At 36.8% G+C, this 27,724-nt stretch overlaps 1 protein-coding gene across 2 annotated transcripts in view; it reads left to right on the top strand.

Moving 5' to 3' along the window:
* Nucleotides 1-6,635: 6,635 nt before the first annotated feature.
* The window catches only part of raskol (Ras GTPase-activating protein raskol), a 203,487-nt gene continuing 182,398 nt past the window's right edge, over nucleotides 6,636-27,724 (top strand). The window contains exons 1-3 of one of the 2 annotated variants that reach the window (XM_076531012.1): nucleotides 6,636-6,804; nucleotides 14,678-14,794; nucleotides 22,272-22,340. In XM_076531012.1, the coding sequence (XP_076387127.1) occupies nucleotides 6,708-6,804; nucleotides 14,678-14,794; nucleotides 22,272-22,340 (283 nt within the window). In that variant the 5' untranslated portion in view covers nucleotides 6,636-6,707. The remainder of the gene's footprint in view (nucleotides 6,805-14,677; nucleotides 14,795-22,271; nucleotides 22,341-27,724) is intronic. The other variant, XM_012289657.2, reaches the window with a different exon arrangement.

The following is a 27,724-nucleotide window of genomic DNA, read 5'->3' as shown; positions in this document are numbered from 1 at the left end:
ATTTACAAGTTCTAAATTTTCAAATTTAGAAGTTTTAAAATTTAAAAACTTGGGACTTTGGGAATTTGGGAATTCAGAAATTGGGGACTTGGGAAATGAGGAATTTGAGAATGTAGAAATTTGGAGATTTGGGGACTTGAAGAGTTGACAATTTAGTAATTTGAAAATTTTTAAACTTGTGAACTCGTGAATGTGGGTATTTCGAAACTGTGGGAAATTTTGAAACTCTAGAATTTTTAGAGTGGGGAATTTTAGAATTAGCCGGATAGAAATTTTCGTATTTTAGTATCTGAGTATCTAAAAATACGAGGATTTGAAAATTTGAGTATTTCAATATTTGGGACGTTGCAGATTTAAAATTAAAAAAATTTATCAATCTAGCAATTTGAAATTTGCTAACTTGAAAATTGGATTTATACTATGCTAATGTTACAAACAATTAATTATTGATTTACTCGATCACGAATTCCTACCTTTTCAACAGCGCTGTCGTGTTATTCCAGTCCAAGTCGATAATGTCACATGCGACACGAAAGTGGTAAGTGAGTTAAATAATCTGCAGATTACGGGACAGAAATTTAATAGATCCATTCTATTTTATAATTATATTGTTTCACATATTCTAACAAAGCGTCGAAGACTATATTTAAGCAAAAAATGTACTTCCCTTAAATCAGTTTCATCTATCTGTGGTAGATGGCGACAGTGATATTATTTCCAACAAAGACAATATGCAGATCAAAAAATATAAGATACGCAATATAATTTATAGTTTACACATTTTCCATTTTATCGTGTTCTAGTAACATGACATTTGACGTGAAGAGATTGAACAAATAATAGCAATTCAAGCTAATTTTACACATGCATTAATTAAATCAAATAATCAGTATTATAAATACTTCATATTTTGAATATACATATTAACAAGCATCTGCGTTTCTGAATTAGAAGCGAAAGTAATCAGTTAATAATATTTTTTTAGCAAATATTTCATTATTTATTCAGTACAATATACATTACACGAAGAAAAATTTCTTAACATCACAAGTTATGTTTAAACGTTTAGAAATTATCTTATCAATTTTTCTAATATATTGTATACTGAACTAACCCTTTAGAAGTTCACCAAACAAAAATTCTTTATTTTTGAAAGTAAAATAATTCCTTATTCAACCTTATTTGCGACAAATTACACAGTAAAACATAATCTTGCTGTTTTACTTTAATAAATTCAGAGTAAAGGAGATTAACGTCTAACGCAGATATTTCGGTCCACTGATTCTCCATCGTTTATCACATCAGTCTTCCAGACCTTTCTTCTGCCGAAAGCAGGATCCTTTCATACCCTGTTCGTAGCAGCCCATATCCGATCCAGCAGCCATAAAATCAAGTTCACACGAGCCCGGAATAACGAGCAAGGACACAATCGACCTTCGCCATGCCGGGAATTCGTTCTCATAAATTTACGTCGTCCTCTATCGCGAAAGTTTCTCACCTTGCAGGGAATTCCGGGTCCCAGGAGGATCCGCGGATTCAGCGAATTCCGCGTGAACTCGTCGATTCTATTCTGACCGTTGCGACTCGTGAGAAGACGCCGAAAGGTTTCCATCCTGCGATCTCGCGCCGCGATACGTCGCTCTGTTCGTTTGCTCAAAGGCTGCTTTGTCGTCTTGCCAGCCAACCGATATATCGTTCGGGTTTACGGCGAATTCTCATGGTCCTCTGTCAGCGACGCAACGTCGCGTCACTCCGATTGCTTTTCCATTTTCTTTCGGTGTCATCCGTTTCCCTTTGTACCCGATCCCTTTGACTCGCGTTATTGCCTCTCCGAGTCACCTCTTTGCGCCAAACCCTCAAGAGCTAACGTTAGAAACACGGATATGTACCAAGTGTACTGGTTAATAAATCTTAATTTAAATTTGAGAAAAAATACATGGATAGCTAATTTTACTATATGTCCTTCAAATGCATTGCTCAAAAAATTGTTCACATTTTGAAATCAGTCATTTTTCGACATCACTGTTGAAGTGTTCTTAGCAAAATACGTGGACTATCGATGGAAAGTGGTACGAAAGGGTCAAGTCTGGTGAGTATGGCGGGTGGCGCAAGAGTACCAACCAAGTGCAGAAATTGTGCCTTTAACCGTTTTCGCTGTGTGATGCGGCGTTGTGTTGCAAAATCACTTTTCCGTGTCTTCTAGCCCAATCTGGGTTTTTCGATCGATGCATGGTTCAAACTGATTATTTGTTGACGGTAGCGATCGGTATTAACTGTTTCACGTGGGTTCAGCTCGTGATGACACCTGATCGCACCAAATAGCATTGTCTTCCTTCCGAAGTGATTCTTGCGGTCGATGTTGATGGTTGTGTCAACCCATGACCTTTTGCGTTTTGAGTACCAAAGTAGAACCAAACATGCGCATTGCGTTTGGACATCGTAAGCTTCCACAAGACAGCGTATCGCGTATTTCTTTTGATTGACCACGAAAAGAACGCTGCAACTGCTAGTTGGTTTGAAACTAGACATACCACGAAAATATGCTAACTCGAAGTCTGAACATCAACAGCGTTTTGAAAGGTATTAGAAAATAACTTGAGACTGTGAATACACTTTTGTGTCTAGTGCAAGGTCTAGATCTACCTTGGAATCCACATCCTAACTATGTATGTTTATCACTTATTTTATTATCTAATGAAAATTAATGTACTGGATATACCTTTTGCTACCAGCTCCTCTGTGCATAGTCTTTGCTATATAACAAGAAATTATAACTGTAACAATAGATTTCGTTATTGTCTACTGATTCCATTACAAAAAGTTGAAAGAACGCTTCTCTTCCAATGTAGTAAAAACTATCACTCGTACATAAAACAGTGCTAAATCAAACAGAGTTGCTTCAAAAGTTCAGATCGCAAACCCTCGATTTTTACTCGGCAATCACGATTCATCGAGCAAGTTCAATTACAAAACAGTAGAGAGGTTGCGCAATCGAATACAACACGCTCGATGAAGAAGAATCGAACGCGAGAATGTGGCAATCGCGAGAGGATTCGTTTTGTAAAGCCTTGGCACGCGTTTACGTGGGCGGAATACGCGCGTGCATTCACGCGTGCAGCGTGGACGCACCTCGAACCAGCTCGCTGACAGCAGCCAAGCTCACCGTATAGGACAGCGTGGTTCTTCCGGTGAGGTCGCATCCGGTGTTTCACACAATACTTTAACGATCATCGCTGCCAGAAAAATCTTTTGGGTTTCTTCCAACTTTTCTATCGACTCGAACGTCAAACATTCGGTGAACTTATTAACAGATTTCGGGAGAGAGGCTTCTTTTTCGTGGAAGTTTAATTTTACTTTCTTTAATACTTTTTCTTGGTACAATTTTAGTGCTTTAAATATAGTTTCTTGAAACAATTTTGCACCTTTAGAAACTGTTTCTTGAAACAATTCTACTTCTTTAAATAAAGTTTCTTGAAACAATTCTACTTCTTCAAACAAAGTTTTTTGGAACACCTTGATAAATTATAGACACATGACTTTTTAGCTGTTGCATTTACAGCAATTGAGAATGACTTTCATAAAGGTATAATTATTTTATATTTTTTGTTTAATGAAAGTCCACCATGAATTGCAAGTTTGTAATAATTATTTTTGAACAAATATTCACCTGGAATATTAATTTCTTTCATCAAAAACATTCACATGTTCTCTGTAATTTTTATATGCATAATCTCACTGCTTTAATATCTTGAAAATTTTCATAAAAATTTGAAATGTATAATCTGAAAAAGATGAATTCCTTCAACTCTCATAACTGGTTTCAAAAATTTGAACAAGTCTAAAAATAAAAGTCCTGCATAATTTTACATAAAATGTCCACTGTAAATGTCCACATACGTCCACCTGACACGTCCATTCAAGTAAATTATGTGAAAGAAATTGCGACAAGAAGATACAATTGCGGTACCCAAAATGTTACAAGCTTTTCGAGCAACTTATACTTGTCACAATTCTAGGACTGTTGAACTTCACTTTGAAGTAGTTAGGTCGGAACACGTTTATGTAACGCGAGCATGTGCAAAGCGATGTTTGAAAGCACTTTCTAGTTTGTTGTTGATTAAGAATTAAATCCCCGATGGTGCGTTACTTGCCCCGTTTACACTGGCGACCCTAATTTCCCTATTGTTCGTCGACTGACTGCTGTTTTATGCTTCCAACGAAGCTCGTTAATTGCGGAGCCGTTTGCTACGCCGTAACGTGGAAAAAGATCGTGAACCTTATTTGTCCGTGTGAAGCGTGAACTAATGAGTTCCAGTAGACTTTGTGTGTTAAGTTTGTTGCATCTTACTGATCGTAACACTTAGCGGTGTAAATAGTCGACATTCTTCCATTTGGAAATTCTTGCATTTCCTAAATTATTAATATTTCTAAATACTCTCAAATTTTTTAATTTCATATGTGCGATGTGCAAAAAATTGACAAGTGCTCACACAGTGGTTTTAAAATCGTTCGGATGAATGCTTTTGTGTGACGAAACTATGCGGCATTTTTTACCCTTTGGAATCTGCCAAACGATGTCAACGATTATTCGAAGAACCGATGGTCCGATTTCGACTAGCTTTTTTATTCGAAACAATTCGTCCATTTCAGAAGTGACCTACGTACACAGAAAACACGTTTGCAGAGGAGGAATTCGCTCGTGCGATAGCCCGTAACTAACTGTCTCTTGTTCGCATTTTCAACTGCTGTCCCCTATGGCTATAGTGCAGGTTTATACTCTAAAAGCTTTTCAAAGAATAGTCATAAACGAAAAAATAACCGCACAGAGATTGGACAATCGGTTTTCAAATAAAAGGAACTTTCTTTTGTACGTGGAAAATAGATGGCCAAACTCGGAGCGATTGTAATCATTGTATTTGCATTTCTTTTACTTGATAGGATTATACCGAGCAGTCGTAGGTCCCATCTGTTAGACAATTTTACAAATTAGACGTACATTATTTTAGTGGACCCAGAAAGTGCATTTAGGGATCAAATTGATCATCGGTGTTTCCAGCTTCTACCGAAATAAGAAGGAGCACTTAGTGTCGATCACAAAAATCATAGCAAGCTGCTAATAAACCTTAGAAACGGTTAGAATCTCTAATGGCCGTAAGCTGACAAGCCATTTACACGAAAGTCGAGATATACGAGTCAATTTCGAAAGTCCGTGCGACCAAACGACAATGATTTGCAATCATCGCTTCACGCTCGGTTTAATCCGCTCGTTTATTTGGGAAGAACGACTTCCTGTCAGGCGGGGCACTTATCGTCACCGACAACCGCATATCCTCCGGTTGTTTCAAGACGCAAATTCACCAGGCTAAACAGTTTGCTTCTGTCGGTCCGTGGCATTTAATCGCGATCACGTGCTGTGCGTACCTTTGTGGAATATTCTAACAAGTGTTCAGTTCCTGGTCGTCGAATTGGGATCACGTAAAGTTTCACTTTTATGGCTATGTCATATGGGATTGTTTTGATTGTCATACAAAATTATTATTAAATAGTTGATAAAGGTATAACAGTTGTTACTATTGATAATAATTAAGTTGTGTGGGTGATGACTGTTTAAGGTCGAGTATCGATGAGGTCAAATTTGATGAATGCCACAGAGATTGTCTGTAGCCTAAAGACTAGTTTGTAACTGTCCATATTATCTGAGTTGAAAAGATATTTGGGAAAATAATAAAAATTGGGGATGATATGTAAACTGCCTAAGACATTGGATTTTTAGTTTGACGTTATTTTGACTTGGCTTTCATAAATTTAGTTAATAATGTTATACAGTAGTAGTGTACCATGTCAGTAGCTAATAAACTATACAATTTACAATTAAACGTGTAAAATGCTGAAAATAGTGGTCCTAATTCAATGTCCATTTAACTCTTCGAAATGAACTTCATTAATTACATCGATATTATTCGTATTATAAGTTGACTCAAACTAGATGAGGGAAGTTGAACGTAGCTTGAGTCAGAGTTCATCAGAGTTCACCCCACGAAGCTTGTCATCGTAGTTTGCATCAAAGGGACAAAAACAGATGAAAGGTAGAAATTCCCAAGAATTTTCTAGGTCAGTTTCACTAGATTTTCCTGTACCCCACCGTCCTCGATTTCGTCGCAGGCGATTGGCGCGGAAGGTTGAAGCGCGTTCGAGTTCTCCTCGTGGAAAGAGTCCTCGGCGCCGGATGCGATAAAAGTGCCGCTTTCGTCCTCTGCTCTCGCGACGATAGAAGTGCGTTCACGTCGTCGAATCGTCCGGACGATCGGCCGCGAAATCAGGCTGCGCGAGACAAAAGGCTGGCAAATCGTTCCACTCGCGGGACGGTTTCGAGCGCGAAACTCGCTCCGGATCGAACGGGCCCAGTCCAAGGCAATCCGCGAACTAATTATGGAGCTGTCGCGAGTTCTAACGCCTAATTGAAACTCGTCGAGCCTCTTAACCGGCATCGAGGCTCGAAATCGCGAGTTAAAGACGAAATGGAACGTTGACGATCGATTTAGTCGACGTGGAACCGCGGACAGGAAAGTGCGCTGTGCAGTGGCTCGATCTCGGTGGATGATGATGCGACGATAACGAATGCTTTCTATCGAGAGGAAGCGTCGATTAACCCACTTTAACGCAAATATTAGAAGAATCGGTGTGGGTGTGAACAATAGGTGTTTACGATGAGCCGCAAAAAGGTGTGGAACTCCATCATGCGACGAAGGAGAAAGAATCATTTGGATTTGAGCGGTACGGAGGAGGATGATTCTAGCAGCGTTTGTAAGTTATTGATTCTTTGTAGTTTCAGCTTTTTTTTAGCAATTTTACCTTTTAACCCTTAACGAGTGCATTCGTACATTCTTACGAGATGGTACCTGGGTCTGTTCAAACTTGAAGACATAATTTACATGATTTGACAATTGACAATTTATTTGTTTATTACAAGTTTGTTTACTTGTTAAGTTTTACTAGTTTGTCTTTTTACAAACCTTAAGCATATTTCTTAATATAAATCTCTTTGGCATACAAGCACATGTGTGTACACACATATGTGATGTACATCTGTAGTTTATATTTGTCTAACATAAAATAAATCATATGCTTGAAATTTTCACGACAATCTTAATGTATAATTTGACTTTAAATATGACCCCATTCGAGTACAAGAGACCCAGGTATTACGCAAGGGTTAAGGGTACGCTTTTAGTCGAGGCTTGGAACAGCTTTGCGATGTTACGAGTGCGGAAGGAAGTTTAATTTTTTGCGGTGTGCTTTGTGGGATTAAGCATGGATGTCGGATGATAACAGCTTCTTTCTGATACGAAATTGCGTATATTTGTGGAAAATTAAGCACTAGAATCGTTTAATCGTAGAACTAAATCAATAATTTTGCTACTTAATTGTAGTTATTGAAGATCTTCAAATTTTCGAATACCAGTTGCCGTCGATCAGTAAAATCTTTAATACAAAATATTTCAGTTAAAAATATGTGATAGACATTTTTGCATATACACAGATAGATTATTAAAATAAAACGGAGTATCATAATTCAATTTCAAAAAGATAAATATCGACACGAAGGGAAATTTCAAGTGGATTTATTTCCGAAAAATAATCGTTTTCAATGATAAATGTGCAAATGAATCACGTTTCCGTAGAAACATTTCGCTGACGCATCGTTTGCACAGGATACGAAGTATCACACGTATACTTTGTTTTATCGCGAAATATTCCTTAGGATTCGTGAGGTCCTTCAGAATGTTGGAAACAAAAACGTCCAGCTCTAATCGAAAATTATATTAAAATGAATTGATGTATTATTCGAAGTTGTGTCAAGTGGAGTTTATAATCACAGGAGTTTTCATAATTTAGCGAAAGTAAAATGGAATCACGCGTTAATATGATTTGAAGCCTTAATCCTACGGTTAAATCAAACGAGAGGGACAATTAATATATTCCCGAGGGGTTAACGCTTCGCCACGAGTTTAATGAGGCACGATTTAATTGCAAGTTGAACGCGTTCGCATTTCACAAGCAAATTCATTAAGACCTATAGAAATTATAAGTTTCAATCCGGTACAGACAACTTCGTCCATTTCGCACGCATAAAAAAAACGATATCAGCATTTGAAATCGTAACTCGAACGGTTCTGGTGTTCATTAACATTTTTTTCTTTCTTTCAATATCGCGGTTGCGCTTCTTTTCATGGGAAAAATGCTTTGTTTGTCTAATTACTTCGCTTTCGGTTCGCTTTTCAAGCTTGCCCGTGCTATTGTCAATTGTACAGTTAACAGGTTGACTTCCATGGCGACTGGCACCAGGAATTCAATTCAGCTGAACAATTAACGGATGAAACCTGAATAAAAATAAATTTTACGGAAAATACGATTACAATACTGTATAATATAAAATATTTATTATTTCCGATGGAGTGGATGTACACATAAACTTTTTAACAAGAATTTAATCTTTGGACATATTTTTATTATTTGCAAATAGCAACTTTAATACTTGTTTAAAGGTTAAATGAATTCTTTTAAAGTTATCTTTACTTTTCGCTGTTGTCTGTTTCTTTATGTTTATACATCACTTGTGTAATATTATAGTACCAGTTAAAAAATGGTTTATTAAATCAAACGGAGACTGAGAAACCTCTCTAACGCGAGGGATTAATTTAAATCAATAAATAAGGAGGAAGGATATGTACAAATAGAAAAGAAATTCTAACTCGACACGCTATTAATATACAGTGTGTCCCAAAATTACTGTTGCTATTGGAAAGTTGTAGCTGACATGATTCTGAACAACTTCTTCCTTTACAAAAATGGAATTTGAAGCTTTGTTTTTGAATTATTAAGGAAAACGCGGACTAATCAGAGATGTGCGCGCGCAGCCCCGAGAGTTGCGCGCGCAGCTGCGAGAATTGCGCGCGCAACCACAAGAACGACTCTGGCTCTTGTTTCTATTTCTGAGGCACCCTATACATTTCATAACAAGTTGATTATATATGTTAACTAAATAATTCGTATGATAATTTCAACCAGAAAATTGAGTCTTCAAATATTATTAAAATTAATCCCCGATATGGTTAATAAGTGGTATCGCGTAGTGCAATAAGCACGACTATACGGCGGCAATCAACGTGTTAGTAATCGCGCAGACTGGTTGCAAAACACGTAAATTGTCATGTCGCTGGTATTTTTGCGGAAATGAAAACCACAGACTGTTTGTCTCGCGTCATTAAATACTGCGGCTGTTTCTGTGCGTATAGGTGTTGCTGGGTTTTCACGCGCATGATTTCCCTTGGTGATTTAACACGAAACGAACGGTACCCCGATGCAAAACATCGACGATATTCTAGTAATCTAGCGGAATGTATAAAAGAATTTCATTCGAAATGTTTTCTTTTGCAAATTTCTTCTTGGTTCATTGAGATCCGCGAGAATTAAAATGACCTGTTACGTTCGTACGGCAACGTAACAGAAAACAGGTCCGTGGAATTCGAGATAAATTAATTGACTTCGGTAGAAGAAGATAAGCCGAATGTCAGACCAATATAATTATATTAACTTCAAATCGTTTGATAATTAAGATTTTTGTGCACACGAAATTCCTAATAGATGCTCCTGTAAGTATCGCGAAAATCCCTTCTCCACGTTTCCATAAATATTCACAGCCCGAGGCATTTTCCCTGAAGACCTACAAAGAACCTTTGTTCCCATGAAATTTCGCATGCATCCATCATTTTCATCGCGAAAAGCAACTCGACGTAATGCTCTAATAAACTCTCAAAATCCTCCGACACCATGGAACACGTTTGTTCGCTCAAAGCTCGTAGACTGAAAACTTGGAGCAACAACCTTCCTTAACCAAGTTCATCCGTTAAAAAATTAAAAGCTCTTTAGAGGGTTTACGACTTTCTCGTTGCATCGCGGAAAGTATAATCGTGCGTTGACGATGGGTTGCGAGCTTTTCCAGCGTGTATAAAATTTTCATTTTACCCAGAATTTTTATGACGCCTGTAATGTTGTTCCCGACAACGGGGATGAAAGAGGGGCGAAACGAAAAGCGAAAGGGATGAGATCTGGCGACATCTGCTGAAACATCGAGACGCGAGAAACAGCAATCAAAGGGTGAGCTCGTTGAACGGAGACGAGAGATGACGGGACACAGAGGGTGACTTTGGGGTTGTGCGATGCCTACGGGGGTGGAAAGCACGGCGAGAAACGCCGACACCGAAGGATTTTAATTGAAACGTCCGTACATTTAATTAAAAATCACTGTCCGGCGATTCCATTCTGAAACCGCTGCCCAACTGGAGTTGGCTCTTCCACGGATTCCTGTTCGTTTGCATAGGGTGGTATTTACGGGATGATGTGATTTAATTGAGGCTTCATATGTTTACTTCGGATGATTGATCTGATGTAACTTTCGGTTTCTATATTTTGGAATTTTCACTTCCTTCAATTTTTAAATTTTCAAACTTCCACACCCATAAATTATTCCAGTTCATCTTCAAGTTTCTAAAATGACCAAATATCTGAACCTTCAAATTTTCAAGTTTCTAAATGTTTAATTTAGACAAATTTTCTGAACCTCCAAATTTTCAAGTAAATGTAATTTAAATGAAACACAGCTGTGTACACTGTCACTCGATATTCTATCACTTCCGACATAGAAGTCCCGTAAAACAGCAAATGGCCCACGAATGAAGGTTAAATAATTAACACCATCGACAGCAAGAGAATCGAGCATAGCCACAGAACCGTTTTATCAAACAGTGGGTTAGGTCCATCTTGCTCCTCCTACGTTGTCGCATGACTCAACCTCCTTCTACGGCCATCGGGAATACACTATGCACCGGAAGTGCATGGTAGTTACGACGCTGACGGTCTTTCCTCATTACGTGCTGCGCCTTTGTTCATGCCTTTCTTCTCTCTTCCTTTTTCGTGACGATTCGAACGGCACTTTTTAAACGGATTCCATCGCAGGCTACTTACATACTTTATCGAGTTATGTGCCGAGTTATGTGACAAGATTGTGAAACTACAGGCATGTTTTTATCTTCAGTATCTTGTATGTAATATCAGAATTTTAAATATTACAAGTTTAACACGTTGAATGCCACGTTGAAACGGTTGAACATGTGTGTATATTATTGATCATATGCGATTATATGTGTATATCATTTATTGTAATGTCATCATATGTGAGTTTGATCATACATTATATATTTGTGTGTGTGTGTATATACATATGATACATATATTGATTGTATATATTAATACACATATTGATACATATGTGATACATATATGATACATATATGATACATATATTGATACACATATCGATACACATGTTGATACACATGTTGATACATATGTTGATACATATATTGATACACATATTAATACACATATTGATACATATATGATACATATATTGATACACATATTGATACACATGTTGATACACATGTTGATACATATATTGATACACATATTGATACATACATGATACATATATTGATACACATATTGATACACATATTGATACACATATTGATACACATATTGATACACATATTGATACATATATGATACATATATTAATCATACAATGAATCATATATTGGTGAAACAACATGATCATATAGTGTGATCATACATATGATCATACATATGATCACATATGTGATCATGTATTACAATTTGCTAAAATCATTGTCATTTTAATGTCTACGCATAAGTATCAACATCTGCGCATCTTTTCATAGCTACACATGTTTTCCTGCCTACACACGAATGCCACGATAAATATTTTCATTTTTCTCAAGACGTCTCGATAAGGTGTCCTCTGATTCACGCGTCGAGCCGACAGAAATAATTAGTCCGGTTGAAGCGGACGAACCAAACGGAGTCACACTGTTAATCGAGTTCGAGGCGAGCAAGCCATGGTGTTGCACTCGCAATTAAGCAACAGTATATATACCGGTGGTTAAGTTATACCCCGTGTAACCGAAGTATGCCACCGTTGGATCGCGTTTCACCGGCCAGCATTGTCTCCTTGAGTTACCGAAGCGTCGAGCACCGAGTCTAGGGTCGCCGTTTTATTCTTCTCCCTTCTGCGACCTTCCCCAAGCACTCGGGAACTCGATCTTACTAACCAACGACTCTAACGTGAAAACTATTGCTGGGACTTTCATTTTCTGAGACAAATTGCTCTGGAAAATTTGATCAGGGTTTAGGAAGCTTTGATGGTGGTTAGGTGGTAGTTTGATGGGGTTAGAAATTTTGGAATTTGAGTTTGAGGGTTTGGGAAGATGGGAATTTGGGGATTTGGGGATTTGGGGATTTGGGGATTTAGGGATTTCGGGATTTGGAGAGTTGAGGGTTTGATGATTTGGGGGTTTAGGGATTTGGAGATTTGGAGATTTGGAAATTTGGAAATTTGGGAATTTGGGAATTTGGGAATTTGAGAATTTATGAATTTGGAAATTTGGACGCTTGGAAATTTGGACGCTTGAAAATTTGGAAGCTTGGAAATTTGAAAGCTTGGAAATTTGGAAGCTTGGAAATTTGGAAGCTTGGAAATTTGGAAGCTTGGAAATTTGGAAGCTTGGAAATTTGGAAGCTTGGAAATTTGGAAGCTTGGAAATTTGGAAGTTTGAAAATTTGAAAACCTGGAGATTTGGAAATTTGGAAATCCACAAATCTAAAAATCCAAAAATGCAAAAAACCAAAAATCTAAGACTCCAGTAATCTACATATTTCAAAGCACAGAACAATAGAAATATAATTCCATAAAAATACAAAAATTTGAAAGTACATAATCTTGAATCTGTAATAATCCACGCTAGCAGGAGACGAGAAACGTCCAAAAATAAAAAAAATGCTTATTATCCTTGCAAGAAGTGTCTCGTTAATGTCGGTTCAGCGAGCGTATTAATTAGAAGCGACGTACCGACGTGCAGATGAAAGATAAACAAGGTTTGAATACCCGAAAGCGCTTTCTAAAAGACACAGAGAGCGCAAATCTCGATGCAAAGTCGAAACTGTACCTCATTGTGCGATGTGCGAATGGAAATAACTGTAATGCGATGAGAACAGGCGGGGATTCAATCGAACCGCATAGTATTGTTGCACGATGGAAATGAATGGATCAGTATGCATGTGTGATCGTTGCATGTGCACACGGTCCAACTGCTTGCAGTTGCAGCCACGATGCAGATACATCCACGAATGTGTTTCCGTGCTTCGTAGCTGTTATCTGATAACCGAGGTCTCTATTTCACACTTTGGATCAAAATTATCATCGTGGTTAAAAATTGAATCATTTACCAAAAGCAAACAATAGCAAAATTTTTCGGAGGATTATTTCACGGTCTGTTAAAGATTTAAGGACTTAATTTTATTATTCATTTTTGTTTCATTTTTTAAACAATTTTCTATTCCAAATATTCGAAGTTCACAATAATAAATTATTCTTAGACAATTTTTTGTAACGACAATATTTTTCCACAAAATTAACAATTTTTATGTAGAAGTTTTTTTCAACTTTAACTTTGCATTCTTTGAAAAAAAATATTGAATTTTGGGATATGTTTTTACTTCAAATGTACCAATTTTTTTTTTTATAAAATCGAGAAATACTTGGTATATGAATGTGCTTTAATTAAGAAAATTTTCATTTCTTACAAGAATGAACCCAGAAATTCAGAAAATTGTGAAATTTCATAGCAGTTTCATTTTTTATCAGCATAGTACAGTTTTAGTCAGTAAAATCAGCTCTTAAAAAAATGCAGAATTTCATTTCTCTGGGATACCAGAGGAAAAATAAAAATTCCGACGAAAAATTGCATCCTTTATATGCAAGTATATCTCAGAGGGAAATAACGATATTAGAGGAAAAAGAAAATTCTGCTTTTTTGTGGTATAGTTTCACCCCATAAAACCGTGTTGCAGAATGAACAAAGGATATATGTTACGGGTAGAACTCTTATCATAAATTGCAAAGTTTATATACTTTGAAAATAATTTTGCATAATATATTAAAAAATAAATCAGTAATTTCTGTAGGTGAAACGTGGATTAATATTTTCTTTCGAGAAGCTTAACATTATGCTGATTTATTTAACTATTTATTTTTTTAAAATTATGATGGCAGAAGGTCCACAAAATTTCTTTCAAGAAGCTTAATATTAGGCAGATTTATTAAATTATGATGGCAAAGTTCAAAAAATTTTCTTTCAAGAAACTTAAAATTAGGCAGATTTATTTAACTATTTATTTTTTTTAAATTACGATGAGAAGAGGTTCAAAAAATTTTATTTCAAGAAACTTAAAATTACGTAGATTTATTTAAGTATTTATTTTCTTACAATTATAATATCAAGAGGTCTAAAAAATATATTTGAAATATTCATCACTGTACAGACAATGTACCTGTAAATAATTTCTGCATGTATACTTCGATTGCTTAACCCGTTCCTTTCCTGAACAAAGACAGCCCCTAGCGTATTTCTACCCCTGGATTCTGCTTGAGCAAGCTTGTGCATTCTCTCGTTTCTCTCTAAAGTTGCTCGATTTCTTTTTCGATTACATTACAAACGTTACTGCTGTTGTTGAAACGATTGTGATGTTTATATAGCGCCGTTGCTAAGAAGGGTTTCCACCCTTCCGAGAAGAGGGTGGCATCAGAGACATACTTTGGATCCTGAACTGTCCTCGTTAAGGGAACACGATCCCAATCACCTTTTCGTGGAGTGTAAGTGGTTTACTAAACACTGTTCTTGTTTTTAACTATAAAACTAACCTCGATTTAACAATTACGTAAAATCCTATCTTACAAATTTTCATCTTTCATTTAAACCCCCTTTTCAGTTAAACTTATCAGTATAAAAATATTCACATTTCTGTTCATTATTTTTGTTAATAATTTTGTTGAATATTATTACAATATTTTATTTAAATATTATTATACTACTAATTATGAATAGAATTTACCTTGTAGTACTTAATTTTAATATTGTAATTTATGTCCCAAAAATCTTCTAACATTTTTTACTAATTCTTTGAGTTTTGAATTTGCAAATTTCTCATTCCTCCTTAGGAGAGTAAAAATACCCTGTAAAATCCTTTTCTGTAAATTTTATGTATAAGAGAATATATGTATACATATATGTATAATACTGTATGATATTGGAAGTTGGGAAGATATTGGAGAGTGCATATATTAAATTAACTAAGGTACATCAAGAAATAATAATAGCTTCAATTATGGTATTATTAATAAATTTATTCATGTGTATATACAATTACTATATACAGTTAATTAGTACTTTAAACATTAACACTATCTAATGTAAAGATCTGTTGCTTCAATAATTTTCTTTGTTTCCTATTAATTAAGATATTAAATATAACATACAAATTTTCTTTATTTCTTTAACATTTTTATAAATTTTTATTGCGACAAAATGAGCACCATATTAGTCAAGGGCTAATTCGATAAATGCTTAATAACAGAAGAATTAAATACTTAATACTTAATACTAAACCTATTAGCACATAATATACACATTTACTACAAATTTAAAAATGTACTCAACAAATAAAAAAATTAATGTACTCATTCATTCGTTATCTCCATAAAAATCAACACAGACTTCAGGAATACCTTAACAAATTTTTTAGCCTAAAATAACAAACTACCTAACACGTTTGGTAGTTTTAGTGTTATCTACTTAACCCTTTAACGGGTGTGGTTTATAAAACACATGCTAAAATTATAGCCACATGGTATAAACATCAAGCTAATTTCCGCTTATATCAGCTAGCTGTATATAAAAATCAAACAGATACAAAAAATCTTTCAAAATTAAATCTTATTTTTTTTTTAAATTAAATATATCAGTAATAAGATTAAAATTGCATTAAGATTAAATTGAAACTTATTACAAAAAGTACTCATAAAGGTTATTAATATCGATCAGTACTTGACCAAAGCATCTAAATATTTTATTTCCAATAAACCCTGCAATGAATTCATCGTCCTCGTAGTTTCCGTCTGCAATAAAACCGCATCCTGAAACGAAAACAGCAAACATGAAGCATCGAGGTCCCAGAAAAATAGTCGGTTCAAGGAGAGGATTTCCGACGACCCACATCCCGAGGTTCCGCCTCGAATACAACGAAAAACCAAGCTCCTTCGTTTCCTCCTATCCGTCATCCTCGTCAGTCCAAGTTTATCTTCGATGTTTGCTTCCTGATCGAATCAGGCGTCAAAGAACAGGCTGGGTGCAAGGATAGACCCGTTCGATTTTCTCAACTACGTTCAGCTGCGTGGAAACAGTTTTCGAATGTTTACGCGAGAAGATCGCGCGTCTGGAAGCTGGCCAACGATATTTTTACGCGTTCAGCTCCCGATTGGCGGAAACTGGCGCAACGAAGCCGCAATACGGACACACTCGTAAGAAGAGTCGAAATTTCAACGGGAAAGGCGGAAAAAGTTTTTCCCGATGCGGCAGGCCATTTGTATTCCGACACGGTGGCGCGTGAACGCGACCTATATTCCTCTGCCCGGGATAAATAGTTCTCTTGAGCGTGCTTGTTCTACAAGCAGAATTCCTTCGTTTAACTTGCAGCTTCTCGACGACTTTAAATTAACCCTTTCACCGGGGACGGAGCCCTTGGACGCGGGATTGGGACCACATGCAAATGTTTCTCCCTACAATTAGGGCGGAAGGGATGTAAAATACGGGGTCGTAAATCTTCATAAGTTTGGGGTTCTGGTGAAAATGGGGAAGTCATAGTTATTGAAAGATCAAATTTGTTTTGATGTAACGTTGGATTGTGGTAGGATAGGGTTGATAGATTTGGGGATATTTGATGGGATTGGTTTTTGGGTATTTTGAGAGTTTGGACATTTTTTTAATGGGGATTGGGATTTGGGGATTTAGGAATTTGGGGAGTTGGGAATTTGGAAGCATGAGAATTTGGAAGCTAGGAAATTTGGGGAATTTGGAATTTGGAGAATTTGGGATTTGGAAGCTAGGAAATTTGGGGAATTTGGAATTTGGAGAATTTGGGATTTGGAAGCTATGGAATTTGGGGGATTGAGAATTTAGGAAATTTGAAATTTGGAAGCTAGGGAATTTGGGAGCTTGAGAATTTGGAAGCTAGGGAATTTGGGAGCTTGAGAATTTGGAAGCTAGGGAATTTGGGGAATTTTTAATTTGGGAGCTTGAGAATTTGAAAGCTAGGGAATTTAGGGAATTTGGAATTTGGGAGCTTGAGAATTTGGGAAATTTGGAATTTGGAAAATTTGGGATTTGGAAGCTAGGGAATTTGGTGAATTTGAAATTTGGAAGCTAGGGAATTTGGGAGCTTGAGAATTTGGAAGCTGGGGAATTTGGAATTTGGGGAATTTGAAATTTGGAAGCTAGGGAATTTGGGAGCTTGAGAATTTGGAAGCTGGGGAATTTGGAATTTGGGGAATTTGAAATTTGGAAGCTAGGGAATTTGGGAGCTTGAGAATTTGGAAGCTGGGGAATTTGGAATTTGGAGAATTTGGGATTTGGAAGCTAGGGAATTTGGGAAATTTGAAATTTGGAATCTAAAGAATTTGGTATCTTGGAAATTTGGGAAATTTTAAATTTGGAAGTTTGGAAATGGGGGATTCAGAGATATAGAAAGTTGTGAACCAAGAATGTAGATATTTGCAAATTTTGTAATTAAAGATCTTAGAAATTGGAAATTTACTAATTTATGGATTTGGACACTTGAAACCTCGAAAATATTGCAAACTTATTGGAAATTTACATTAAAAAGCCACTATAGTCAAATATTCTAAAAGCATAGATCATTTAAAGAAAATATAGAGATTTACCAGCTTACCGGTCAATTTATTACGCGGTATACGTAATTGTTGAATTTCCACTGTCAAGTGACTGGAAGGTTCGTCGAGCACGCAATACGCGAGAAATATCGCGCGTATATAGACGCGAGTTGAAGAGGAAAGTAGAGCGGTCGCGTGGAAATTAGAGGAGTCTCGAATGCAGCTTTCACCGGATTACGCAAAAATGGCAGTGGCACGGGTTGAAACCGTCTGTGAAACAATGACCCAGCTGCATGTTAATTGTCGATCTACACGGCGAGAAAAAAGGGGAATTTTTCCCATTCGAGAGCTGCTTCGCGCGATTTACCGGGGAAACTTTGCACCATTTTTCCACACCACCTTTTCGTTCTTATTTTCTTGGTGAAACTTCAAATTATGGCTTCAACTTTTATTTTGATGAAATATTTTTATGAAATGGTTTAGAATCAGGTATCTTTTTCTATACTGAACGTCAAAGTTTTGTATATCATTTCATGAACTTTGTTAATGGACTATGTTTTTCGATAAAAACGTTATTTCATAATTTTATTATTTTACAAATAATACTACAAGTTTATTACTTCATAGTACTGTAATATAACTGATATAATTAATTACTGATGGTACTTGCGATATTTTATACTAATGACTAAAAAGCCACTTGTATCAATAAATGTGATCATATGTTATGTTGTACATCATTTATTGTAGGTAATGTTATCATATATGAGTTTGATATATAAATACGTAATACATATATTCATGTGTTTGTTCTTCGATAAAAACGTCATTTCAAAAATAATATTAAATATTAATAAATACATCAAAAAATATGTTTGTCTCTGTTGATACACCATCTCTGACGATTATTAAAAAATATCTCTGCAAACCGTGACGCAGTCAAAAAATATCAATTTGTCACAAACCTACCGCTATAAAACTGTCCAAAAACTGAGGCAAAAAAGTAAAAAGAAAAAACAATTTCGACCAGTTTAAATGATTCATTGTTCCTTTGATAAGCATCGGTTTCCACAAACAAATCACGCTGGACGCGCTAAACTCGAACGAATTCAAAACCAATTGTAGATTCGCAAACAGTAATTTCCGGTGGCGGTAAACAGCGGTCGCGTGCAACGAAAATCAATTTCGCCCCGGGGCGTGAAAAGTCAAAGGTGAATTAATTACCGGCGACCCGGTTTTCCTTCGGTGTCAGCGCTCCGACGAATAGGCGTTCAGTTTCGCGTGGATGACACCGGCCGTCTCGTCGGTCGTGCGCTATCTATAGCGGTCCATGAAAACCGCTGGCGCATCATTCGCCACCCATTTAGACCTTTCAGAGACTTGCCTTCTTCTGAAAGACCGATCGTTGCTGCTCTTACACCCACGACCTTCTCTGCTGCGGACATTCGATACGATGGGGTGTGGTCCAAACGTTTCGGCGAAACTGCGCCTGAATGCAACTTTGAATGGGGTCGTGTATGCAAATGTGGCGACTTTTAAATTTTGGAAGTTTTTTAGATCTTGATTATTTGAGGTTTTGGGTATTTTTGTATGTTGAGAGTTGCAAGTTCGTATACTTGTAGTGGGGTTATAGTTTCTGGGTTGTAAGTGGAGAGGTACTAGGTTTCAGAGTTTATAGAGTTTGACTCACATATTACTTGATAAGCTTGAATCGTAATTACAAAGTTCGAAAATTTTGTGGTCTTCAAATTTCTATAAGTGCAATTCTCTGTATTTGCTAATCTTCATACCTTCAAACCCATTTTTAGTAGAATTTCTGAATCCATATATTTTCGAATTTCTATACTCTTGAATAGTTATGTATTTGAATCTTGACATTACCACATTTCGATATTTTCAAATTCCTATGCTACTAAATCTCTATTTCTTCAAATCCCAATATCCTCAAATCCCAATCTTCCCAAATTTCAATCTTCCCAAATTCCAATCTTCCCAAATCCCAATCTTCCCAAATTCCAATCTTGCCAAATCCCAATCTTTCCAAATCCCAATCTTCCCAAATCCCAATTTTCCCAAATCTCAATCTTCCCGAATCCCAATCTTCCCAAATCCTAATCTTTCCAAATCTCAATCTTCCCAAATCCCAATCTTTCCAAATCCCAATCTTCCCAAATCCCAATTTTCCCAAATCCCAATTTTTCCAAATCCCAATTTTCCCAAATTCCAATCTTCCCAAATCCCAGTCTTCCCAAATCCCAATCTTCCCAAATCCCAATATCCCCAAATCCCAATTTTCCCAAATCCCAATCTTCCCAAATCCCAATATCCCCAAATCCCAATCTTCCCAAATCCCAATCGTCCCAAATCCCAATATCCCCAAATACCAATCTTCCCAAATCCTAATCTTCCTAAATCCCAATATCCCCAAATTCCTATCTTCCTAAATACACATACAATCTTGAATTTCTACCAAATTTCTAACTTTCCCCATCCGTCATCCCCAAACTCCAAACTCCTAATCTCTCAAAACCCCCAAATTCCCATATCCTCAAATTCCGCACCTACCCCAAATATCCACATTTCAAAAATCCCTAAGTCTTCAAAATTTCAAACAACGATACATTAAATCGTCGAAATGAACGACATGTTGTAACACAGATATTAACTCGTTACCCAGTTAAAATCTAGTACACAGGTGTGTGTAATTATGCCATTATATCAGTCGCAACGAACAATCTATCAGCGACTTCAAAGGACCGATCGAACGTAATAACACAAGTTGCGTGCACAATCGAACCGTAATCGAGACTCTATAGCGGTTCAATTAGTCCATGATGCAACTGAGCTTTGTTCCTTTTTGCAATCGTTAACGAAATAATAACAGCATCCGAATAATGGGCAGCGACGTCCTCGCTTCTGCTTCCAAGGCGACGGAAGGCTGCTTAATTGTTCATGACGAAAACCGCAAATTATGCGATCGGGCTCGATAAAGATCAGGGCCATCCGACCGGTACAATTGTTCCACCTATGCAATCCTGTTGCACCGGCCTCGTGCGGTTACATCGTTCACACGAGCGGTCTTGTTCTCCAACTGTAATGCAGCTATCCAAAAATTAGTTCTGACTCGGAGAAATAACTGTAGGGGAATGCTCTTTTGAAATGAGCTTAGAGATGTACTTTCGAACGTGATTCGATCGAGGTTTAGGAATCTTCGGTATTGATTTGGTGGTAGTTTGATAGATTGAGAAATTTTGGAGTTTGAGTGTTTGGAGGTTTGGGGAGATAGGAGTTTAAGGGTTTGAGAATTTGGAGATTGGAGGATTTGAGAATTTGATAATTTGAGAGTTTGGTAAGATTGGAATTTGGGGATTTGGGAATTTGAGGATTTCATGATTTGGGAAGGTAGAAGTTTGGGGGGTTAGGAATTTAGGTGTTTGAGAATTTGAGGGTTTGGCAAGATAGGAGTTTAAGGATTTGAGAATTTGAGAGTTTGGGGTTTGAAAGTTTGAAGATTTGGGAATTTGAGGGTTTGGGAAGATGGGAGTTCATTGTTTTGAAATTTGAAGATTTGCAAATTTGAAGGTTTGGGGATTTGATTATTTGGAAGTATAGAAATTCATAAACCTGTAAATCTAAAAACCTGGAAATCTAGAAATCTAAAACTCCATAAATTTCCTGGTACGTAAAGACCTTTGAGTTGTCAGTCGCCTTAAACCTTAGGTTACATGTCACGCTGTCTACGTTGCGAAATCCATTTGACAACAATCTGATAATTGCCCTTTCAAGAGAGATCTCTTTAAACATTTCAAGAAAGAAAACTTCCTTTCCAAGAACGAACTCGAAATAAAATTAAAAATAGAAACGAAGATAATATAAATTATAATCTACTTGAATGCTATAGATAGTTAAACACATTCGCAAATACACCACTAGTTCCATCATTTGACTGATCTAATTACAATAAATTTTTGAAATAAAAAAATCCATCAAACTAGATATTCATAACATGGTAGAACGAAAATTGAAGATTTGTCGAAGCGATTTTCGTACGATCTGTACCTGGATCAGAGGGGTGTCGAAATTGGTTTAATTGGCTGGATTGGCCTTGCTCGAACGGTCACTCGATAGAGTATCATGCACTTGACCCGAGTAGGGTTCAATGGAAACGCTTTCATTAATTTCGGCCTCCACTCTTTCGATTGCCGACTCATTCAAGGGGAGTAGTCGAGGGTCAGTATAGGTGGTTATCGGATTGATGCTCCATGAAGTCGTCAATCCTTAACAGAAGCATCAAAGTACCGACATTCTTAACCGTAAACGTAATCATATTATAAGACATAAATTGATATTTTATCGCGAACCGGAATGGAAATCTTTAATCATGGCTTATTTTCTTCTGTTACAGGTGAGTTAAAGTCCTTGTCCTTACCGAGAGGATTTCCGCCAGAAATAATGGTGGAACAGGATAATGAAGGTAATACGAACAATTAATTACCTGCGTATTTCTTTACGGGCAGCTCATAATAATTGGTAGTTGTAAAAACATTTTTTCTGTAGATTCGAGAGTTTAATTTTTATATTACTCAACATAAAGGAGATTCATAAAACATAAACGTACAAAGCAATGTTCTTTATGTCACAGTATATGTAACTATTACTATTTTCTCCATATATCACACAATTTATACAATTTATACAATGTATAATTTGTCTACTTGTTCCGTACCAATCAATGTTCTCTGTATTACAGTGTATGCGTCTATTATTATTTTCTCCATTTATCACGCAATTTATATAATTTGTCTACTTGTTACCAATCAATTTTCTCTATTACAGTATCAATTGCTATTGTTTCTACCATATATCACGACTTGGTCGTCAAGTCTATGTCGTCAACTCGATGATACGATTGTATAAAACAGCTTGAGTTAACAATGTCTCCGAGAAAGTTAATCGAGAGTCCGTGATAGGAATCGAAATAGTCCCCGGTAATTACGCGACGAGAGTAATAATTGCGACTAATTTGCGTCAAGCCTTTGCAAATGGCACCGCGCCGAGAACGTGAAGTAACTGGTCCATGGAAAAGAACAAAAGTATCTCGAAACAATCGCGGTGTATATTGGCTCAACTTTTTGTTCGTTAAAGTTTCCTAACAAACAGCGACCGGTTTTCAGAGCGGGAAACCGGAAGCGATGTTTCTTGGAAGGAAATCGAATGCTCGCAAGTTGCTAACGAATCTTCGTACTTAAAAGAAACTTTGTTTTACATTGGATGGGAAAAACGGAACGTTTGTTCGGCCGCTCGACGAACTTTCGTGAACTTCTTTAATAAGAAAGTGATAAGTTACCGATTAAATTACCATTTGATGCTACGGATGCGGTTAGATGTACTGAAATGGGTATATGGAGTGATGTAAGGGTGTTTGGAGTTGTAGAAATTTTGGGATTCAATTTTTTGGTAAGTTAAGTTTATTGGAGTTTCTGCGTCATTACTGTATAGATTTAAGTTTAGGTTTAAGGACTTAGGGCTATAGGGATCTTGCAACTTGCACTATTTTGACGAACTCATGACGCACTCGAACTCCGCGATTCATTAATATGAAAAGCTTCTTACAGTTTATTGCAATTTAAATTATATCCATGTACAATTATTAAATCATGTATCAATGTATACTTAATACACTTATCGCAACTTCGCGTATTAATTATTAATTCTAGACTGTCGAAATAAATGTTCATTTTTATAACTGTATAAGGAGAGCGGATTACATTAATCAAAATATTACTGTCTTCATAACGTTTTTATAATGTGTTCGTATTCATATAAAAATAATATTTCTTGCACGTGTTATGCACATATTCAAATTTGCATATATATTTGATAGACTATTTCCGAATAATTCGAACACGCATAAATTTCATCGAATTCAAATATTCAAATTAATGCCTTGATGAGTATGACTCGTGACGCACTCGTACTTCGTGATCAATTTTACTCGAATTAATACGATTCAATTTGGAGTACAATTATTCAAGTCCATCAGCATAGTCAACGATTGCGTAACACCAAATTGACATAACATTTCAACTCTGTCTGTTTTAATATTGTAGCTGTGATTAGTTCTGACGCATCTGACAAGTCATAGTGCAAGGGGTTGAGAAATTTAATTAATCCTAGACCAAGTACAGTATGACTCCATCCCCTATCTTTACATCACTTTACTAAATTTGTAAAATAGAAATTTGGAAATTTCAACATCTACCGATACTCTGTAAAATAGAGCTTCAATTTCAAATTAAAATTAGTGCAGTATTTTGTGAATATAGAAGCAGCTAAACTGAAGATTCAAAATTTGAAAAGTCAAAAGAAGTTTGATTACGAAATTTACGTCATGGTTTATCTGAGAATAAATTTAGAACTAATAAATGTTTGCTTATGTTAGATTTCTCTATTGCAGCAAAGGAACGCTGTTCGGACATGGTTCTGACGTACCTGACATAGTATAAGGGGTTAAGAAATTCAATTAATCCTTAACCAAGTACAGTATAAGCTGCTCCTTCAAATCCTTGATCACCTACAAGTCAGTGAAGATAAAAATCTGCAAATGTCAGTGAAGATCTGCAAATAATTTACAAAAGAAAATGTCTAAAAGATACCCTCGTTCAAAGCAATGATCAACGCCAGAAGAACGAGCAATCTATTGATCGGCTAGTTCGCTGCTCCGAACAATTGGGTCTCCCGATTGCTTCGGATAATGGAGGTTCTGCGTATCAGTTTCCCTCGTTTCTGCAGCGGTTCGACTGATTTGCGTAAGGCTGTTGCTTAATTATTCAAATAAGCGCATATGCGGCCGCGATTCCGCTCGCAGCTGCTGTTTGCCGAGCAGCGTGTTTCCGCTCGCGCACGCTCGACACGCAACCCGCCACTGACTCGTATCTCTCGTTTTAAGTATCGTTCAAAGTCGTCCGGTACTCCATTTTCAGTTCTCGTTTCTCATCCGCCGTCTCTTTCCTTTTATCCTTGATATTACTAGACGATCGAGTCGATCGCAGCAAACTTCGAATGCTGCTATTTAATTTAGCTGAACGTTCGCTCAATTCTCTGTCCTTTTGCAACGATTTAAGGATATCAAGCGAAAGATGTTATTAATCGCTTATTACAGCAGTGATCTTTTTCTTCTCTTTTCGTATGATAATAGATTCTCTGATTGTGCGCGATTATTCAATCCTCTTCAAGTATTCAAATGTATTCGGCTCGGGGATCGTTTCAGCTCGTTGGGACTTTAGATCTTTCTGCTAATACTCAGTCGTTGATCTTCTGCAAGGGAAACAGTAATCTATGATACTTAACGACAAGACTGTTCAAATGCTAACCTGTCATGATCATTAGATACACGGGACGTTAAGTGTGCATCACTTGATAATAGATAAAATTTTCGAGTTTCTTCATATGGAATTAATGATTCATGAACATAAGATAGTGAATATCTCTGCCACATTGCAACAATTTAACCTTTCAAAAGTTCAAACATACCGACATTGATGTTGAACTTAAAACAAAATCAAAAGTATTTTCCAATAATTTAATATATCTTACAAGAATTTATTTATACAACAGTTTGTACTAATCCACGCTACTTGCAAGAACTCCTTAAAGACCCGTCAGCAGCTGCAAATTATTAAGAGAAGTTAATTCGATCGTGAAAGATAAAAGTCGTGGAACGAGTTTGTTCGTTTAAGTTTTCTTTTCGAACAAAGTTTCTTGATATATCAGTAAGGCAAAGAACGTGATACATATGTAAATAGAATGCGAGAACTAATTTAGAAGCAGCAAAGCGGATGAAGTGCTCTTCTTTCGCGATCAAAGAGCACCTTGACACTTGAGCCTAATGGGCATGATTCCGAACATAGAATTCTGCATAAGTTCATAACTCTTTGCAATACAGTTTCCTGAGTAAGATTATCACGAGCCATGGTGAGCATCGTTAACCCGTATTTATGACGCGGCATGGCGGGAAGCCAGGTTAATGCGCCAAAGTTACGTGGCGGCGTGTCGTCGTCCGTGAACATGCGGGTGCAGAAGTGCATCGGGGTCGCACGCGTGTGTGTCACTAACGTAACTATCTGGGGACCGACGAGGACCGAATCTAACCCCAAATATGGTCTCGGATTTTACCAGATTGTCACGTGGGATCAAAGGTTCTTCGCATTTTACATTTTTAATATTTCTATGAAATTTCATTTTTGAAATTTCTCTGAAATTTGTAAGTCTTCAGATTCATATGTTATGAAACTTTTAAGGATGTAGATTTTTGGGCTCTGAAATTTCTAAATCATCAGATTTTTATATATGCAAGCATATGTGTATATGTGCATGTATGCATGTAAGCATATGTGTATATATGCATGTATGTATGTAAGCATATGTGTATATATGCATGCATGTACGGATATAAGTATACGTGTATACATGCATGTAAGCATATGTGTATATATGCATGTATGTATGTAAGCATATGTGTATATATGCATGCATGTACGGATATAAGCATACGTGTATACATGCATGTATGAATGTAAGCATATGTGTATATGTACATGCACGTATGAATGTATGCATGTGACCATATATATTCATGTATGGATGCATGTGTACATATGCTTGTATCTACAGTATATGTGCATATGCAATTGTGTACGAAATTTGCATGCAAATAGGAGATTTCTGTTCAAACATCCTCTTATTTGTCCTCCACACCTGACACTCACAAACAGCAACCATCTTTGCTGTAGCGTGTAAAATAGAAGAACGTTGATCGAGCATTTCCTGTCCAATACCAGTAAGAGAATTGCTCGCGACGAATTTCACGCGTTTCGTTAACAAGGATAAATAGAAACGTGTGCAATTAACCGAGGCTCCACGATTAGACGACATTTTCTGCAGACTCAGGGTTCGTTGTTACCGTAACGAGGTTCCTTATTATTCCACCCTAAGTGCTCTCTTCCTGCCGGTTCGTCATTGCTTCAGCCATAGCACTTGACCCGTTGACACCTACGAAATTACCTTGGCGTTTGATGTCTCCACGGCCGAAAGCCAAATGGAACAACAAGTTGGAAACTCGATAGGGGAAACGCAGGTTCCTTGCAAATGGAGCAACACGGGAGATCAAAAGCAAGGAAGAGACGCATTAAGACGCGAACCTAAAAGGTGATGTACTTAACGTTTCAAAAGTTTAATCACGTTTCAACCATGCTACCTCTGTGTTCTCTTCTTAATAGGATTTAGCTTATACACCTTCTTTGGACCAACGAAGCATGCAAACTTTTACGAAACTCTCTTTTGTACAAATTCGCCGGAAATCCTCGGACTAATTTGAAAGACGTCCACTTGTATACCGTTGTACGCTCCTCAGTTTGTCTACTTTGCTCGGAGTAATTAAGTTCACGGTTAAGGACCGCTTTCAATTATCACGGAGATATCGAAGTAATTAAGGCTAAACCCTTGTTGAAGTAATTAATACGGTGTTAAGCGGTGATGAAGATTTTAGGGATGTTTAAAGTACTTGTAGGTTTTTCATTTATTTGTGGGTTCTTTGCGGTTATTAGCAAAAAGAGTTATTGGAACGGTTTCCAATGTCCGTGGATCACAAATTCTTGGCCGATTACACTAACCACGATCTTCGAATTGTTGTTCTAATGCTCGATGAAACACGCGTTTCCGAAATGCTCAGATCGCGTGGCGACCTACATTCATTGCTCGCGTAACTAGGATTTTAGACGCGGGTGCCAATGTGACCATTATGGAAAGTTTCGAACTTGGGAATTTGCAATTTAGAAATTTCGGAATCTAAACATTTGA

The sequence above is a fragment of the Megachile rotundata genome, chromosome 4 (assembly GCF_050947335.1).
Source record: "Megachile rotundata isolate GNS110a chromosome 4, iyMegRotu1, whole genome shotgun sequence".
Lineage (NCBI taxonomy): Eukaryota > Metazoa > Arthropoda > Insecta > Hymenoptera > Megachilidae > Megachile > Megachile rotundata.
The sequence above is the reverse complement of the archived record's forward strand: the minus strand, read 5'-3'. Positions and strand labels throughout refer to the sequence as shown.